The 20197-nt window shown below is 37.9% G+C and overlaps 1 protein-coding gene across 9 annotated transcripts in view; it reads left to right on the top strand.

Moving 5' to 3' along the window:
• Positions 1-20197, top strand: part of LOC128599569 (intermembrane lipid transfer protein VPS13B) — a 252991-nt gene that overhangs the window by 48247 nt on the left and 184547 nt on the right. For 7 of the 9 annotated variants that reach the window (XM_053611298.1, XM_053611299.1, XM_053611301.1 and 4 more), the window contains 11 exons: positions 544-725; positions 1068-1239; positions 2117-2379; positions 6018-6113; positions 6775-6897; positions 7655-7792; positions 11479-11566; positions 15742-15927; positions 16067-16233; positions 16329-16523; positions 18190-18311. In XM_053611298.1, coding sequence (XP_053467273.1) covers positions 544-725; positions 1068-1239; positions 2117-2379; positions 6018-6113; positions 6775-6897; positions 7655-7792; positions 11479-11566; positions 15742-15927; positions 16067-16233; positions 16329-16523; positions 18190-18311 — 1732 coding nt within the window. Of the gene's footprint in view, positions 1-543; positions 726-1067; positions 1240-2116; positions 2380-6017; positions 6114-6774; positions 6898-7654; positions 7793-11478; positions 11567-15741; positions 15928-16066; positions 16234-16328; positions 16524-18189; positions 18312-19669; positions 19690-20197 lie in introns of those variants that run through there. The other 2 variants (XM_053611305.1, XM_053611300.1) reach the window with 2 other exon arrangements.

Here is a 20197-nt window from a genome sequence, read left to right as displayed (position 1 = left end):
AGCTAAAGCAGTTCTGCCAGGAATAATGGGCTAAAATTCCTCCTGAACGATGTGCAGGTCTGATCCACAGCTACAGGAAGCGCCTGGTTGAGACTATTGCTGCCAAGGTGGGGTCAACCCGTTATTAATTGTAAGGGTTCACTTACTTTTTCCACTGACATTTTGAATGTTGAATGAGTGTGTTCAATAAAGACATGAGGGATCAGAATTTTTTTTTGTGTTCTTATTTTAGACACATTATATTTGTCAATACCCTTGACTTAGATGAAGATCAGATCACATTTTATGACAAATTTATTCAGAAAATCATGAAATTCCAGAAGGTTCACATACTTTTCCTTGCCACTGTGTGTGTGTGTATGTATATATATATATATATATATATATATATATATATATATATATATATATATATATATATATATATAAAATATATAAAACGTGTATAAACACACACACGTTCACAGATTTACTGCTGTTCTTTCTCTGTTGTTCTTTCTTTAGACTTGTTGATCCCATACCCCTCTCTTCTTCTTTCTGCAGCTCCTAAGTTTGTTTTGAAGAAGGTGATAAATTTTGCAGACTGCACAGTATGTTTGGATAAGCGGAATGCCAGTGGGAAAATTGAGTTTTATCAGGACCCACTGCTCTACAAGTGCTCCTTCAGAACCCGGCTCCACTTCACCTACCACAACATCAATTACAAAATCCCAGCCATCATCAAAGTAAGATGCATCTCCCTTTTATTTCCTAATCATCTATTCTCCATCTTCTGTCTGTGTCCCTAGCAAGACTATTGGCATTAGACTTTGATTAACTAACACAGTTTGGTGTCAGCAACGTAGTAAAGCTTGGATATTGCCAGTGTTGCCAGTTTTGGGATGCCGTTTTTTTTTTTGAAAGCTTTAAGAAGTAGCAATCCTTGGTTCCCCATTTCCTCATCTCTCCCTCCCTTTATTACAAGTGGAGCTACGTTTGAGTGTTGTAGTGTATGCTGTGTGTGTGTGTAGGCATGTAGTTGTGTGAAGATGTATACATTTTTATTTGTGCATGTGTGTGTTTTTCAGATCCACACAATAGTTGAGAGCCTGAAGCTGTCTCTGACGGACCAACAGCTTCCCATGTTTGTGCGGCTGCTGGAGCTTGCAGTTGCTCTATATTACGGGGAGATTAGAGCTCAGAGAGATGGAGAGAGAGAAGAGAGTGCCTCTACCACTAATGTAGTAATTAACATTCCAGGTTAGTGGATTTACAAGACTATCCTTCAACTTTACTGTTCATACACTGCGCTTAGGAAGATTACACAATTCACATCACACAAACGTAAATTATTTTAAGGTACGTTTAAGCCATGTTCCTGTTTGTTCTAGATGTGGAGGGAGACTTGCTGGCCTGAATGAGTGATTAGTGGCTGATCAGAGAGTACACACTGCATTACCTTCTCACTGCGAATATGCTTATATGCTCCTGTTTTTTACATATGCAGATCCACACACACTGAGCTTATACTTTTCATACTTCATATGGCAATGCAATACAATAAAACATGCACACAAAGCTCATATTGTGCACACTTTATGTCGGATGCTTCAAAACAGCACTCCTGCAATGTACACACAAACCCATCACATATGACTTTACACACTCTGAAATGCATAGATATCATTACAAACTGATGAGTTCATTTCACACCCCACAGTCGAAGCCACTCAGGCTCCAGGACTGTTATGCATAAGAAAAGGAAAAAGAAAGGAAAAGATCATAAACTGACTGCTGGATCACTAAAGCGAGAGGTTTATTTGAAATATCATATACTGCGTTTTCTCAGTCCTAACCTAATGTTTCTTATCTAAAGGGATGTCTTTAGCAAGATTAAATATACCAATTTGACCAAAACATACCAATCTTTATCATATGTATAATACATGCAGGGTGTTTCATGATCGTTTGTTTTCTCTGTTGTGTCTGTTGTCTAAAGTGCTTAGATGTACGCAGTTTAGAGAGGTTAAGAATCCCTTGGTTTGTGTACTTTCCCCCGTGATGATCCCACGAGTGTTACAAACTCACCACTCCTCCATGAGTATAGTTTTAGCTCTGTTCTGTCTTTCTACTTCAGCAGAGGTGGTGCGTGAGGGAATGGATGCAAATGCTTCAGATCAATATTCAACACAAGATCAATGCATCCAAAATGACAACGATGATCAAGGCTGGGTATCCTGGGCCTGGTCCTTCGTGCCTGCCATCATCAACACTGAGGAAGAGGAGCAGCGTTATCCTGAGATGGAGGACACTGGGAATCCTAGCCCACTACAGTCCTCTCTCAGGGAACCCATCGTCTCTGTAGGGTTCTACTGCACCAAAGCCTCAGTTACATTCAAGGTGAGAAACTAGCAGGCTTTTTGTCAGGACTGGCAAACATCTGGGGTAGGGGGCTCATCGGTAAAAATATCACAATAAAGGGGCTGTTAAATTGCCTTTTAATGTGCCTTTTATGTTTTATATTTGATAAGTCTATTTAAAATATTAATAATTGGTGTATATGGCTATAACAGCTATGTAGCCTTCACTAGCCTTATGTAGCCTTCAGAACAGCATCATTTGTCTCACCACCATGAGTGAAAACAGGCTGTTTGAATGAACTTATTCATCTTTTCTGTTTATAGTTGGCCAATGTACTGGTCATACTTTTTTAACCATAAAGTTAAACAAATGTGTTTTTGGGTTTATTTCCCAGAAGAAATGAGCTGTTTTGCTCCTGGAACACACTGCATTCAGAATCCACCTTACATTTCTTCAACAAATAAATTTTTTCAATGTGTTGTACAGTGCTGGACTGTAGGTGTACATTTAGCTTTTATACTGGACACAACCAAGACCAAGAAACTGCTCCAAATAATTCCAAGAAAGGTTCTTTAATGGATAAATTAGTAAATTCCATCCCATTTTTTACTTTTGAAAGACTTTGCCTCTCGAAGAAACTCTTTTTATACCAAATTGTTACTGACCTGTTGCCAGTTAACCTAATTAGTTGCAAAATGTTCCTCCAGCTGTTTCTTATTAGTTACACTTACTTTTCCAGCCTTTTGTTGCCCTTTCCCAACTTTTGTGAGACGTGTTGCAGCCATCAAATTCAAAATTACCTTATTTATTTTCCTTAAAATGGTACATTTCCTCAGTTTAAACATTTTATATATTTTCTATGTTCTATTGTGAATGACATGGGTTTATGAGATTTGCAAATCATTGCATTCTGTTTTTATTTACATTTAACACTGTGTCCCAACTGTTTTGGAATTGGGGTTGTATGATTTTTGCCATCAGTCTATCCATCTATCCATCCATTAGTGTGTCTGTTCATCGGTCCGAGGTTCTTGTTAGTGCGATATCTAAAGAACGTGTGGTTGAATATTTGTGGGATTTATATGAAATTATCATTGTAACCAGCAGATCCAAACATGGTCAAGGCCACAGCAAGGTCAAATGTCTGAAACTGTGTTACTTCAATTGCCTCAGAAGTATGCTTTAAGGTAGTTCTGGAGGGGGATGCATCCCCATCAACACTGTTAGAGTCGAGTTCAATCAATTCTTAATTATTAATTATTTTTTGGTTTATCATTTGTGGTCTGCTTCAGTAGCCTGACCTTAAAACTGCCATACTCAGCTCTAAAATAAGAGCATATTTCTTCCTTATAAGAATGATAAATTTGATAATCAATTATTCCATTTATTTTTTTTTCAATTAATTTATTAGTTGTATGATTATTAAAATGTATTTAATACCAAAAATATTATTAGATAATCAATAATGTAACTATAATTAGATAAATAGATAATCTGTCAGAGCATGAGAACATTATCAAGTGTTTGAGCTAAGTTAGGCACAAGTAACACAAGGAGATGCTTTTCTGTACATTCTTACTGGTTTTTTTTTTGCAACTATATATCTTACCTGCATTTTAAGCCTTGATTTGTTTAATTCCAACCAGACAAATTCAAAATAGGCAGCATAAATATCCACTGCCTGGCTCACTAACTGAAACACTCAAACACTAACTGAATTTTACTTGGATGAATCTTACTCTGTGTGAGTGCAAGGTGAATAATTTTCGATGCGTGGAATCAACTGCAAAGTTTTGGGATTAACTCTTAGTTTTCAATGCCTGGAATCAACTCTTTTTTGGATCAGCTGAAAGCACACAGTAGGGATGTAACCTAATATGAATACATTATTCATGACACAAATTCAAATATTATATAAAAAATTAAAAAAAAAAAAATACAGATGCGTATAGCGTGCACACAGTTTTTTTTTTTTTCTACTCTCACAGGAGTGAGAGGTTTCTACTTTCATATGGGTGCAGGCAAGCAGTCCTATATGAAAGTCCTGGGACAAACAAAATCCATGCTCATTGACATGAACTAATTTACAGCATTTTTAGTAACTGGCTGGTGGTTTAATGACTACTAGTTTGTTCATATTTTGGGGGAACCAATTAAATTCGTTAGGCAGGTACAAAGTGATCTTGCAGAGATTGAATAACTGTCAGAGCCACAGTTCACACACACTGCTGACTGACATTGGTGTTTCCAAATGTTTCTAGTGGTTCTGGAAGCATTGTGGTAGGGCTCATGTTTAATAAAAAAAAAAAAATGAATTAATGAAAAATATATATTATAAAAATGTGGGGAAAAAGCAAGCCCTTTCTGGTTTTGTCCATGACCACTTTGAATTAAATTGGAAAGGTAATTAACTAGACTGAAGTCAAGAAAAATATAAATCCTTACAATATGCAGTATTATACTTCCTGTGTTTAGTGGGCTTTTTAAACATATTTGGTTGGGTCTTTTAATATATTGGCATCATCACTGAAGTTCTGAACATATGTAATACAACCCCAATTCCAAAAAAGTTGGCACGCTGTGTAAAGTGTAAATAAAAACAGAATACAATGATTTGCAAATCTCAAACCCATATGTTATTCACAATAGAACATAGAAATCACATCAAATGTTTAAACTGAGGAAATGTACCATTTTAAGGAAAATAAATAAGGTAATTTTGAATTTAAAACAGTTTTCCACTTTGCCTCTGTCCATTTTAAATCAGCATTGGCACAGAGAAAATGGCAGCATTTCTGGATCATGTTCACATATGGCTTCTCTTTGCATGATAGAGCTTTAACCAGCATCTGTGTATGTCACGATGAACTGTGTTCACAGATAGTGAGTTTTGGAGGTGTTTCTGAGCCCATGCAGTGGTTTACATTACAGAATCATACCTGTTTTTAATGCAATGCCACATGCTGAGGGCCCGAAGATCACAGGTCTGATCTTATGTACTGTAGATGATGAGAGATTCATAGTCTTCACAATTTTATGTTGAGAAACATTATTCTGAAATTGTTCCACAAATTTTAGACGCAGATTGTTTTTTCAGATTGGTGAACCTCTGCCCATCTTTACTTCTGAAAGACTCTGCCTCTCTAAGATACTCTTTTTATACTCAATCATGTTACTGACCTGTTGCCAATTAACCTCCAGCTATTTCTTTTTAGTAACATTTACTTTTCCGGCCTTTTGTTGCCCCCGTCCAAAATTTTTTGAGATGTATTGCGGCCATCAAATTCAAAATGACCTTTTATTTTTAAATGGTACATTTCCTCAGTTTAAACATTTGACATGTTTTGATATGTTCTATTGTGAATAACATATGGGTTTATGAGATTTGCAAATCATTTCATTCTGCTTTTATTGACATTTTACACAGCGTCCCAACTTTTTTGGAATTGGGGTTGTAGTTATTACAGTAATTATAGTAATCTAGCGTTCCTGCTTTGTCCAGAGTGGATTTTGTTTAAATCCAGAGCTCTTCGTGTTAGGGATAGATCAAGATTATTTGACGTTATTATGTCTCCTTGTTTGCCTGGCAATGATGCTCCAAATCCCAGACTCTGTTAGCTGATTATTTGCTTAAATGTTCTCTTGTGTTACTGATTTTACCCCCTTTGTTTCTATAGCTTACAGAGAGCAGTTCTGAGAGCAGCTACTATAGCCCTCAGAAAGTGAAGTCACAGGAGGTACTATGTGTGGAACAGGAAGGTATCACTGTGGAGGTAAAATACAAAGTCATGGTCATAAATAATTTATTTAAAATGCCTTAGATTACTGGATTAACGTGCACTAATATTGAAATTATGCAAATTATGCAAATAACAAGAAAACATGTACTCCAAGGAGGACAGGGGCAACAGGGTAAAAAAAAGAGACAAAGAAAGAGAGAGGAAATTGGCACAGACCCAGTGAGTGTATGGGGCAGTACTTTTTCTGTTGGAATCTTCTTGTTCTCCATTGTGTAGATGTAATCTAGATAGGTCTCCTACAATAGGAACAGTGTTTTTTCCACTCTCTGTCCCCGTCAGTCACAGTGACACAAGCCAATCGGGGTGACTGTGAGCTCATGTATGTGGAAGAGGGTAGATAATGCTTTCCTCTGAGTTTGTTGCACTGCCCTGTGACGCAACATGAGCAGCAGTATGAAATGATAGTTGACAGGTTTAACGTGTGTCGGAGGAAGCACATGTTAGCCTTCACCCTTCTTCGTTGGTAGCTGTTATATAGTGGAGAGGTGGGACTATAAAAACTGTCAAAGTAAAGCCACTTTAAGGGTGGGAGCAAAGATGGGTTCAAAAAGTGAAGATGGGGCTCTTTAGCTGACTATTTAGGCAGCAGCCAGGTCAGGACTTTTACAAATCTGTTACTCTTACTCTCTTTTAGGCATTGATGATGGGAGAGCTGTTTTTTGACTGTCAGATTGGGGTGGTAGGCTGCAGGGCTTTGTGTCTGAAAGGTTTCATGGGAGTGTGGGACTTTGAGAAGAAGACGGACAGAAAAGAAGAGGTAATGTTTGTGTGTGTGCACAGTCTAAATTATTAATTTATATACACACACTCATAACTTTCCATATGCACACTTTTGTTTTATGCTCATGTACACCCACACCGAATATAAACCTAAATTTACATGCACATATCACATTTTTTTGAAGGATTACATATGCAGTATTCTGCAAAAGGCTTACGCACATGTAAAGAAATGCTGTAAAGATGACTTCAAAAATAATTAAATGAAATCTAATAATAATCTAAATGAAGTCAATATCTTATTTGACGACCCTTTGCTTTTTTTTTGGTAAGTAGAAGCCCCAGGTACAATTTATGCAGATTTATAAGGAAATTAGCTTGCAAGTATTACTGGAGAATCTGCCACAGTTCAGCTGGAGGCTTTGACTCCCACAACTGTTTTTTTTTGTTTTGTTTTGCAAAACCCAGGAGCCTTCAGTATGCTTTTTGTCCGAAAATTGGTCCCTTACGTAATATGTTGCTTTTTTTCTGTAACATAATTTCTTTGCAAAGTAATATTTGGAAATCTAAAATGAATTCAAATATCATATTCAAATATCATAATATTCACATAATACAAAATAAATATCGATAACAAAATTTATACTAAAAATAGGGTGCTTAAGACTTTTGTACAGTACTATACAATGGGGATTTATAAGTAGAATGTGCAAATTATATTATTTTTGACAGTTTTATTTATTATGTATGTGTGCACATGTGAATGGTTGTCCTGTGGATGTGCTCCACTGCAGGATGCTGTGTTTTTCTACTGTGGAGAAGATTTAAGCTCTAAAGGAATTACCTACTTGACCAATTCACTATTTGACAGCCGCAGCCCAGAAAACAATGACGTTCGTGCTGAATTCATACTTGATGCTAACCTGCACAAGGTATTAGTGCATTTTCAATTCTTATTTTCATGCTGATTTAAAAAAAAAATCTGAATCTGGTTAACATTTCTAGAAGTACATTGCTGGCAATGGCAGAACAATTCTTGGAAACAGTGGTCTGTGTGAGTGCTGCTCTGCCTTATTGCCAAACACCACCTTATTCCTTCCTCCATCTATTCATCTTTCCCCATAAATTAACCTGTTAAATTAGGCAGCTAAATCTATAGCTTTGACAATACCTTATTCACAGGCTGTGCCACAAGTTTATGTTTATGATATTCATTCAAGATTTCGCCAGGCAAACTTTTTTGTCACACTTTATTTTTATAGCGATATTAAAACGCTTACTGGAATGCCTGCTAATATCTTACTGATGCACAAAATTCTGATATCACTTTCTGACTTCTTGCTTGCACAGCAGAAACAAATCACTTCTCTTAACATTGCTTTTTTGTGCCATCTCTCTAAACATGCACAGTATTACAATGTGTGGCAAGTTCAGCCAACCACATACCGAGGTGTCCTGATATACATGACTGGCTAGTTTTTCAGTATTAAGTGCTGACTAATTACAGTTGAGGCCAAAAGTTTACACACACATAGGCTGAAGACACTCAAACTCGATTTTTTACCATGTTACCATACATTTCCTGTATTAAGTCAATTAAGGCTTCTACTTTATTTCTATAAGAGGTCATTTCAAAATAATAGGTAACTCTTTGTCATGTTCCTCAAACCATTCCTGAACATTTTTTGCATTGTGGCATGGCGCATTATCGTGCTGAAAGAGGCCATTGCCATTAGGGAATACTGTTGCCATGAAGGGATGTACTTGGTCTGTAACAATGTTTAGGTAGGTGTTATGTGTCAAAATAACATCCACATAAATGCCAGGACTCAAGGTTTCCCAGTAGAACATTGCCCAGAGCATCGCACTGCCTCTGCCTGCTTGTCTTCTTTTCATAGTGCGCCCTGGTGCGCCCTGGTGCCAAGTCTTCCCCAGGTAAGCAACGCACACACCCTCTGCATGATATAAAAGAAAATGTGATTCATCAGACCTGGATTCTTCTGCTGCTCCATGGTCCAGTTCTTATGCTCACATGCCCATTGTAGGCATTTTTGGCGGTGGACAGCCCCATATGCAGCAAGCTGTGTTCTGACACCTTTCTATCATAGCCAGCATGAACTTTTTCAGCATTTTGAGCTACAAACTACTAGCTCTTCCGTGGGATCGGATCAGACAGTCTAGCCTTCACTCCCCACGCACATCAGTGAGCATTGGATGCCCATGACCCTGTCATCAGTTTGGCAGTTGTCCTTCTTTGGAGCAATTTTAGTAGGTACTAACCACTGCATAATGGGAACACCCCGCAAGACCTGCCGTTTTGGAGATGCTCTGACCCAGTCATCTAGCCATCACAATTTGGCCTTGTTCCTCAGATCCTCACATGTGCCCATTTTTCCTGCTTCCTGCATCATCTTTGAGCACTGACTGTTTACTTGCTGCCTAATATATCCCAGGTGCCATTGTAACGAGATAATCAATGTTCTACACTTCGTCAGTGTTTTTAATGTTATGGCCGATGTGTCTTTCATATAGATTTAAAAGTGACAGGTGTATGTAAATGTTTTACCCACTGGAATTCTGATATAGTAAATTAAAGCTGAAATAAATCTTTTCAAATCAGTTGTTTTAAAATGTAAGCTGATGTGAAGTAGATGCCCTAATTGACTTGCCAAAAGAAATGTGTGGTAACATGAATTGTGTGTTAAAACACCCCAAAAGCAAAAGAAGTAGAACACGAACTCACGTTATTAAATTTTGTTTGCTCTCAAGTCTTTCTTCTGAAACCTGTTTTGTCTAATTACAAAACCGGTCACCTAAAAGGTCACCAAAAAACATGACTTGAGTCAATGGGATAGTGAATAGCCAGTATATTTTTGGTGTTTTGTTTTGTTTTGTTTTGTTTTTTGTTTCATGTTGGTGTAAAATGAGTATTGTAACACACAAATACTTTGCTATGCAACTACAGGGTGCACAATTATGACATCTTTCTAAATTAAAGACCTGCCAACCTTTTTCTGCATTTTGCTGAGTAACTCACCATCAGAGTACATTGCTATGAATTATCAGTCAGAAATAAGCAAATAACAATGACACATGAGCCAATTGACATATGAATCTGGAATGATTGATAGTTGGTGTTTTGAACTCTCTAATATTAACTGACTCCCTGGTAGCCCCACCACCTTAACTTACCTCACATAAGAATAGCTCATCTCATCTTATCTTATCTCAATTTTCATGCTTAAAAGATGCACTGATGCACAACCCTTGCTTTCTGTCAAGGTAAATGAAGAATTTTTTTTTTACTTCATTATTATGAAATAAATCCTGTCTTGGTAGAAACCGGAGTGTATGTATATATGAGGTTTTACAGTAACCACCAGGCACTTGTGTTGGGGGGAAAAGCTGCTGCTGATCTCTCTTAATTAAGATGTACACACTAGAAAAGTTCAGATGCAAACTTTATTATTATTATTATTACTTTATTATTAATTGCTGAACATAACGTATTTTATGTACATAATAATAGTAAGAAAGAGGGTAAACTTTTTTAACTTTGAACTTTTCTTCTTTCCTGGATTTAACCTTCTCTGGTGTCTACATCTTAACTAACACAGACAAATGGCAGCTCAAAATAGGGGTCAAGCAGGGTTGCAGTGGAGAGCGGGTTGTGTTTCACTTGGGAAAAGAGGCTACACTGCCCTATATGAGGCAATGTATATTCATTTCCCCTATCAGTGTTTATGTTATGGCTGATTGGTGTATGTAACACTATTGTTGTCAATGACTGGTAGTGGTTGATCTTCAAGAATAATATACTGGGTAATAGTTGTTTTCGTTTACCTTGTGTTGTATGTAGATGCTTTTGTCTCACTTAGCTAGCGATTTTCTGCTAGCAATGAACTTGTGCTGAGTTTTAAGTTGAAGATGTTTTATTAGGTTACTTGTGTTGTATGTAGATGCTGTAGTTCTTCCTGTTGGTATTTTCACAGTTTGCAGTGTGCTTTGTTTTTACTGTTTAATTTTGAAATACATCCAGATTGCTGTTCTGTCTTGTTTTCTGCTTATTAGCAAGACAACATACAGTAGGATTACATCACATAGTGCCACATGGTATCAGACACTTTTTTTTATTTGAGCTTTGTTTTGTTTTATTATTTTTTTTATGAGTAATTGATGCAACTCTCTCTCAATGATGATCCCTCCCTTGGATGTGGAGGTGCTGATTTTCATCCGAGCTGTTTTACACTCAACAGTGAAATGTTCAAGTGTGCATTGGAGGTCTAATTCAGTTGGTGCCAAGAGAATAACGTCATCTGCAATTAACATTGATGTTACCGCTTCTGGACATCTCTTCATGTTTGACTACATCTTGAAAAATGTTAAATTAAATATTTTTTTGCTTTTGACACCCAGTATCTTGTTAGTTAATGAGCTCATTTTAATTGATCTTGAGAGACTGAAGGTGCTTCACCACTAATTGCTTTGCTACAACTGTGTTGTCTACTCGGAGCATTTTTTTTTATTCCATGTCTGTTCCTACACTGCTTAGTGTGGCTTTCTGTTATGTGTTTTTATGTTTCTGTGTAATCTGTAATAAACTGTGATCTTATGGTAGGAGACCTACACTGAAGCAGCAGGGCTACAGCGCTTCGGTGCCTTCTATCTAGATTACCTCTACACAGTGGAGAACAAGAGTGGAAAAGGTACTACCCGACACACTCACCTAATGTTGATGCATCTTTCAACTTCTCTCTCTATAGTGAAAATATCTTGATTTATAGTCATATTTATCTAGTGTATCCTATTTTAAGTTTACAATAAACCAAATATAAGATTTCTACTAATTTCATGCTTGACATAGTCTTTTCTGTCAAATAATTTAGCTAATTTTATGCATTTATTTATAGAAAAAGCTACAATTATCATAATATATCTGATTTTTAATAATCTAATAATAAGAAATAATAGATAAGTTTGTTCAAATTCAAGATATTTTCACTTGCTTAAATATTATTTTTTCTGCACATCATGAGAGAATTATCTAAATTTGAAGTAAAACATGTTGACAGTGTTAGACTAATTTCTAAAGTACAGACACTTGTCATACTCTTCCCCTTCCAGTGTAGTTTGAATTAAACACTTTCCATGTAGGAACGTGGTGTGGGATGATTCTGGGCTTGTCCCACGCCCGACTCTGTGACTTTTGTCAGTTCTACAAAACTGAAACCCAAAACGCGGCTGTGCTCTGTGCTGACTTCATTTCTCAGTTACGCATATGCGAAGAGGCGAGAAGCAGACAAAAAGGCCCCTAATCCACTAAATCCTGGCTAACTTTCCTTAGCTGGCCTCTCCAAGTCTCAAGTTATGGGCATATGTTTGATATTAGCACTAATCTAGCTTGGATCAGTGGGAAGAGGAAGTGCTGTTACTCACTGCAGTTTTATTCTCAAGTTGTAATTTGAACCCTTTAACTCCACACTCTAAAACCCAACTCATGTCTCATGCTCTCAACTACTTGCTTCATTAAAGATGGAGCAACAGGTGGAATTTGAACTGTAGCGACAGCTTGGAATAAAGGGCAGCTGTAAAAAAGAGGACATTAGGGAATTAAAGACTGAATGAGAGTAAGGGCCAGAGGAGTGATGCTATATTGGTCTGATGGTATGCTGTGACTAATTAGTCAATCTTAAATAATTGTTCATTGTTATTTATATGCTGTACCCATATGAATGATGTCAGGAAAAAAATATTTATATGCGATCATATCCTTTACCCTGGGGTAAAATCCCTTTGTCATCCATTACCATGGAGAAAAACCAAGGACATTTGTGACAAAAGAGACATTAGATATTGGATTTAAAAATACATAATCAGATAAAAAAAACTATTAAGCACAATTAGGGCCATAAGAAAAACTCACGTCCAAAACAGTTCAGTTCAATGTTGTTTGTGTAGCTATTTTAACAGTAGACATTGTTACAAAGCAGTTAGGAGGATGGTGAAGGAGGGGGGAAAGAGCCCAAAGATCAGTTTTTACAATTGTACAGTCCAGTTACTTTGTTGTTTCCAAGTTTCAAAATGAATGATTTACTGCTGCTTTGATAACAACAGGCTATTTTGAAGCATTGTAATAAAGTAGCCCTTCTTCAGAACATCTCACAAAATGCAGCAAGTGTCAACTACAATTGCAATTTAGTTTTGTGGTCAGATGAGACCAAACCTGAACTTTTTGATGAACACCATCCCCATATGTAGCGACAAAGGAGGACTGCATACAGAGAAACACACCTAGTGCCCCACAGTCAAATATGGTGGTGTGTCATTGATGCTTTTTGTGGCTGATGAATTGTGCTAAGTGTCAGGGTAATTCAGCCCAAAACCTGGTAGCCTCTGCCAGGAAGCATAGTCCTGGCTATAGATAGAGCAAAAGATGAATATGAGATGATGGCTTAGAATTTCAGTTTTCATTTCCTGATATGTACATCTAGATTGGTTAAACAATTTAGAACCTGGCACCTTGTGTTGGAACACACATTTTTCAAGTGATCAAAAAATATTGGAACATGTGACTGACAGGAGTTTTGTGTTGCCCAGGTGAGCCCTATTAGATTTATATAATTTTTAAAAAACAATTTAAATTCTGAATGTCTGCTCTTGGTTTGAGCCCTGGGTTTCACCTGTTAAAACTGCATTTATTGTTAAAAAGTAACATTTGTTGATAACCCAACATGAAGACCAGAAAGCTGTCTATGGGAGAAAAGCAAGCAATTCTGAAGCTGAGAAAAGAGGGACAATTAATCAGAGCCATTTCATAATCATTGGGCATAGACAATACAACAATTTGGAATGTCCTGAAAAAGAAAGAAACCACTGATGTACTAACAAGCATACATTGAACAGGTCAGCCAAGGAAAACAACAGCAATTAATAAACTTTATGAGAGCTGTGAAGAAAAACACAAACAGGGCAGGGGTGAAGGTGTCACAATCCACCATTCGAAGAAGACTTCGAGAGCAGAAGTATAGAGACCATACCACAAGAGGCAAATCACTCATGAGCAGTAAGAATTGTAAAGCAAGATTGGAATTCACAAAGAATTACAGAGATGAGCCAATTTATGGATAAATGCATGCAATGTAATTGGGAGGAACTTCATCATGCGGCAAGACAATGACCCAGAACACAAGAAATGAAAAAGAGAAAGGTTTTAGACTGGCCAAGCTGATCACCGGCGCTTAACCCAACTGAGCATACATTTCACCTCCTGAAGAGGGGAATGAAGGGAGAAATCCCCCCAAACAAATAACTGAAAGAAGCTTGGGAACAAGCCTGTGAAAACATTCCAAAACAGTTTGGTGATGTCCGTGCATTGCCAGCTTGATGCAGTTACTGCAAGCAAGCGCTATGCAACCAAATATTAAGACTAAATCTTTTCCTGGACATTTGCTAACCTAAAAAAAGGGTGGTCTGCTACCAAAGGTGATGTGTGCTAATTAGTTTAACAGGGCTCATCTGGGTAACAAGAAAAACCTGTCAGTCCCATGTTCCAGTATTTTTGATCACTTGAAAAATGGAAGGGCTCAAACAAAAAGTGCCATGTTCTATCTAGATATAAATATCAGGAAATGAAAGCTGGAAATCTGATCTACATGGAAAACATGTTCTGCTTTTCAAACTGGCCTATGCTTAGATTCTTCAAAATGTAGTCTCTTTCATTAAAATATGGAAGTTATGTTTAAAAGAATATACACGTTATCTTAACCTTCCTCAAAGCACATACCTGCCTTCTGTACCTGTACAACTGCTAAAATTGACTCATTTCATGCATTATTGGTTTACTCCTCAATGTGGTTTAACTTATAACTTTTTCAAAAACAAGATTTAAGCAATGCCAAAATATTCTTTAAATGCCAAAGATTTAAATATTTTTGTGAGCAGCAAAAATATGTATATTATACATGAGTAACAGAAATGCAGAGCTCTGATGAGGCAGGCTCAAAATGTTGTTCAATGTGGGAAAGGATGCCTTTGGGAGATTTAAATGGCATGCTTCTTCATGCCAGTGATGCAACTAAAGCTGACATACTATAAAAAGGCCAACCAGTGGATAGGTTTTCTTTAAATGCTGAAAAAATTGCATATGACAACAGCTTGCAGTAAAATGTTCTGCATGGAGGAGTGGATCAAGATCCCTCTACAAGTGTCTGACCTTGCTGGATAAGGAAGAGACTCAGTGCTGCTATTCTTTCCAGGAGAGGCATCACAAAATCTAAATTGCAAACTGTACATTGTCACTGTATATTTAAGCTCAAAATATCACTTAGTGTATGTGTTTTAATGAAGGGTATCAGTAATTCTGAAGGCCACTGTAAGTCTCTGTTATATTAGCTGAACTGTTTGGCATTAGCTAAATGGTTTGCTAGCTAGTTGTAATATTCCAGCAGGACAATGTGTTCAGAAAGTATTTAGACTCCTTTATGTAAGCAGAGTTGCATGTCCAATCACTTCCCCCCAACTTTAATCAACTGGTAAAAAGCATGACCTGGAGTGAGCTAGGTCTCACATGAACTGAGATTTATGATTTGTAGGCTTTTATAGTGCTAAATGCTTATTCCCAAACAAAACTAGATATGTAGTGTTGGCTACATATCACAAACATAACACATTTGCCAAATTGAAGCTTAAGTCATAGAATATCCTTAAGTAAAGCTGGTGGTCTAACATTAGAAAAATCCCCAAAGCTAACTACTAATGTTTTGCACACTTCAGATTACAATATCATGAGTAGCATTCTGTTTTTAAGATTTTGGTGTCGATTACTCTGTTCTGTGTCTTACATTAAATGTTATCCCAATTACTTGTATACTTGTATAAATAGGGCAACAGGATTTTTCTCTGATGGGTAAGGTGGACTCTGGTCAGTCGGTTCAGGAAATGTCGATAAAACGATTGGTGATTGGCCCCCTGGATCTACTGCTTCATAGCAGTGCTGTCCATCGCATCTTGAAGATGGTTGCCTGTGCCATGGACCACGAGTATGAGCCCTACTACACACTGAAGCCAGGTGACTGTTACACAACTGTCGACTGAGCAAGATATTTCGATAATTTTGTCTTAATTTATAGAAATACCAGTTGTGCCCTCTCTCTTTTTCTCAGTCATTCCATCTCTCTTTATGTGTATCTCTTTCTCCTGGTGGATAGATGAGGTGGAGGAGAACAAGGAGGTTCCACTAGGGAATGAGAGAGGCTTGGAAGAATTTATCCCAACACGGCTGACGTGTGTCACAGTACTGAAGGCCTCCATTACTGTCTCCATGGCGGAATTCAACCTGTTACATATACTACTTCCTGCTGTATTGGGCCAGAAGGTACTATACTTTCACACACATACACACACACACTTGAACACACATTACTACCGGCTATATTGGTATATTTTGTGCTTCAATGTTTTTTCCACCAGGGTTTGGCTGTGCAGTTGACTACTACACAGTTCCATCCAGTGAGGCCACTGCCTGCAATTCGTATGCAGGTACAGAGGGTGAATCTGGAGCATTCTGTACCAATGTATGGCACAGAACTCATCCACACTGTCAGCAGCCTCAGCATGCCCTCAGACAACCTCCTGCACCACTGCTACACACACTGCTGTCTGAAGGTAGTCACTCCTCTGTTGGTATCATTGGGCCTCTTTTTATCAAGCTGGATATGAACAGATTTATTTCTAAATAGTTCTTATGAGCATTTACATAAGAAATTTTGTAGTCTTGAACCCCAGAACAATACCCCCCCCCCCCCCCCCGATTTTTTTTTCTGAAAAAGAACCTTTCAGCTCTGTCCACACAGCCAATTTGCATAATATGCAATAGTTAATTTTGTCAGCTATTTTCAAATTTAGCCTTAGTCCTGTGTCAAATGCCCTTGATGTTTTTTAAAAAATTTTTTTATCACGTTTAGTTAATCTTATGCAGTTTTTTAAAGTCAAGTTTTAGTTGACTTAAAGTCTGGGCATTTTAGTCTTATCTTAGTCAAATAAAACCATAAGTATTTTAGTCTAGTTTTAGTCAATGAAATCTGGTGACAGTTTAGTCGCTGAAAACTGTAGACATTTTTTAGCCATAAGATTATTATTGATTAACATTTCAGTCAATCTAATCTAGACAGTGGTGGAAATGGCGGGGATACACCGGGGGGGGACTTTAATTGGGGAGTTTTTGTTTGTTTGTTTGTTTTATTTAAATATGTGTAAATATAATATAAATCTGAACATATAAATGCCTCTATAAACTGAACTCGCAATTTTATGCCCTGTCCACACCGGGACGATTTTCACAGGGCGGAAAACGGTCTGTTTAATGCCCCAATGGCTGTCAGTGAGTATGTTCACACCCACGCGTAAAACACGTGGCGTCAAAGCGCCAAACTTCGAGAAAAATGGACCGTTTAACGCGCTGCGAAAAACGTCCCGGTGTGAACGGACCCTTAGGCTGTTTCAAAAGCAGTCTATAATTTTATCTCCTCTTTTTTTTTTTGACAAAAATAGAGAGATTTTGGTAACTACGTTTTAGTCTTGTCTTTTTCGTACACGATATTGCATGTTGATATAGTCATGGTTAGTGTTTAATGATGTCTGTGTCGTCTCATCAGTGTCTCATCTTAGTCATGGAAAAAAGGTCTTTGATGAACATTTACGTCATAATTTTCATTAACGAAATAACACTAATATGCAAAACCTACTTTTGCAAACTAGTTCTAGGGTTTTTTGGCCAATCTTCACAATATTGATGGCAGACGTGGTAGACTGTAAACCTCAGTAATAATCAAAAACTTGACATTTATAAAGAATATGGCCACCTCTTGGATTGCCAAGCAGCTGCACACAAGCCTAAGATCACTATGCACAATGCCAAGTGTCGGCTGGAGTGGTGTAAAGGCCACGGAACTCTGGAGTAATAATTATGCTTCACTGTCTGGCAGTCTGATGGATGAATCTTGGTGGATGCCAGGAGAATACTGCCTACCTGAATGCATAGTGACAACAGTAAAATTGATGGAGGAGGGATAATGGTCTGTGGCAGATTTTCAGGTCTTGGGTTAGGCTGCTTAGTTCCAGAGAAGGGTAATGTTAATGCTACAGCATACAAATACATTTTAGACACTTCTATGCTTCTAACTTTGTGGCAACAGTTTGAGGTAGGCCCTTTCCTGTTCCAGCATGAATACTTTGCATTTACAAACATTCTCTCTTTCCTTCTGTTGTGTTTTTCCTTGCATCTCTCTCTCTCTCTCTCTCTCTCTCTCTCTCTCTCTCTCTCTCTCTCTAGGTGTTTGAGTTGCAGGTTGGACTGACCCTGCTGGATAATGAGTGCACACCTCCACTCTTACCCATAATTCCCTGCTTTAGTACTGCCCTCTATGGGAAGATACTTCAGTTTCCCACGTGCTGGTAAGGAACGTAGAATCAGTGGGCCTGTATACCCAACACACACACATACTGCTACTAATAAGAGACAAGCAGATCTTTACAGAGAGAAGCAGCTATGGACATAAGACAGTAAGTCTGTGTTATAAGTGTTATTCTTGTAAGAGTGAGATATCAAAATGTTTAAAATGTAGGATGATTTTCTTATGTACACTCACCTTCCTTCTCATGATGCATATGTGAAAGTACTATGTAAAGCTTTAAGCTGGGAGATGATTTAACCCCATTAGTTTGACACTCAGTATTTCTGGACTGCACATGTTTTTAACTAACCTGCTACAGGGAGCTACGCAGAAGACTAGAACAGAACACACACACACACGCACACACAGTCTCTTTTTCCCTCGCTTCCTCTCACTTGGTGTTTGAATTATTCTGGGTCTGAGTTGTGTTGGAGCATTGGGATGTTGTTCCTCTTTCTGACTTTTCAGCATTTTCCTCTTAGTCTCAATGTGAATAAGTAATTCCTGCATCTAATACCACCCTTTCATCATTCCTTTTTGCTGATGTCCATTGAGCTTCACTGAAGCCTGTTAGACTGTTTACGGCATTGACGTGACTGGGGGTATGTAGTTTTTGAGTGTGGAATATTTTGAGTGCGTCAGGGTGAATTTATGTGCAGTAGGATTTTAAAAGTACTCAGTGAAACATGTCTTTAGTCAGTACACTCGAACACAGTCTCACATGTCCAGCACTCCTGCGGTTTTTTTTTTTTTTTTTTTTTTTTGCTTGGGAGAGAGGCAGAGTGATTTCCTAGAGTTCTGAAAATCCTTCTGGACTGATCATTGACATGTTTGTAGGGTGGAACACGTGCTCGTCCATAGTAAAGAATGTGCTGGTCCAACCTGGTTTGCCAGTGTTTGAGAGGAAGAACTCAAGTAGCCTGCACAGAGCCCTGACCTCAACCCCACTGAACACCTTTGACAAGAATCAGAAAGCCAACTGCGCACCAGGCCTCCTCACTTGACATCAGTGCCCAACCTCACTAATGCTCTTGTGAATGGACAAATCCCCACAACCATGCTCTAGTGGAAAGCCTTTCAAGAAGTGTAGAGGTTTTGATAAGAGCAAAAGGGGCACTAAATTTGGAATGGGTTTTTCAACAAGCAAATGTTGGTGTGATGGTTATGTGTCCACAAACTATTGGCCATATAGTGTACTTTAACATGCACAAATCTTCAGGTCACCACACAGATCTTGAACTTGTGGTTAACCGTGAACTTGTTTTCTTTGAAGCTATTCCTGTGTTTATCTGTAGGTTTGCTTGGGGGTGTTGTCATGCTAAAATCTGAAATTCCTCTTAACCTTATGTGTTTTTGCAGAAGCCTTAAGGTTTTATGCCCAAAATTGACTGGTATTTGGAGCTGTTCATTATTCCCTCCGTTGATTAAAGCCCCAGTTCCAGCTGAAGAAAAACAACTCATGCTGTGACCACCATGCTTTCCCATGGGTATGGTGTTCTTTTGGTGATCTGAGTGTTTTCTTTTTGTGCCAAACATATCTTTTGGTATTATGGCCAGAAATTTCAACTTTGGTCTCATCAGACATTAGACATTATTCCACATGGTTTTTGGTTAAAAAAGGCTTCTGTCTTGCCACCCTACCCCATAGCCCAGAGATATGAAGAATTCAGGAGATTGTTGTCACATGTAGGGAGCAGCCAGTACTTGTCAGAAATTGCTGCAATTCTTTTAATGATTCTGTAGGCCTCTTGGCAGCCTCCCTGACCAGTTTTCTCCTGATGTTCTCATCAATATTAGAGGGACGTCCTGTTCTTAGTAGTGTCACTGTCGTGCCATATTTTCTCCACTTGTTAATTATAGTCTTTACAGTGTTCCATGGTATATCCA

The sequence above is a fragment of the Ictalurus furcatus genome, chromosome 23 (assembly GCF_023375685.1).
Source record: "Ictalurus furcatus strain D&B chromosome 23, Billie_1.0, whole genome shotgun sequence".
NCBI lineage: Eukaryota > Metazoa > Chordata > Actinopteri > Siluriformes > Ictaluridae > Ictalurus > Ictalurus furcatus.
The sequence above is the reverse complement of the archived record's forward strand: the minus strand, read 5'-3'. Positions and strand labels throughout refer to the sequence as shown.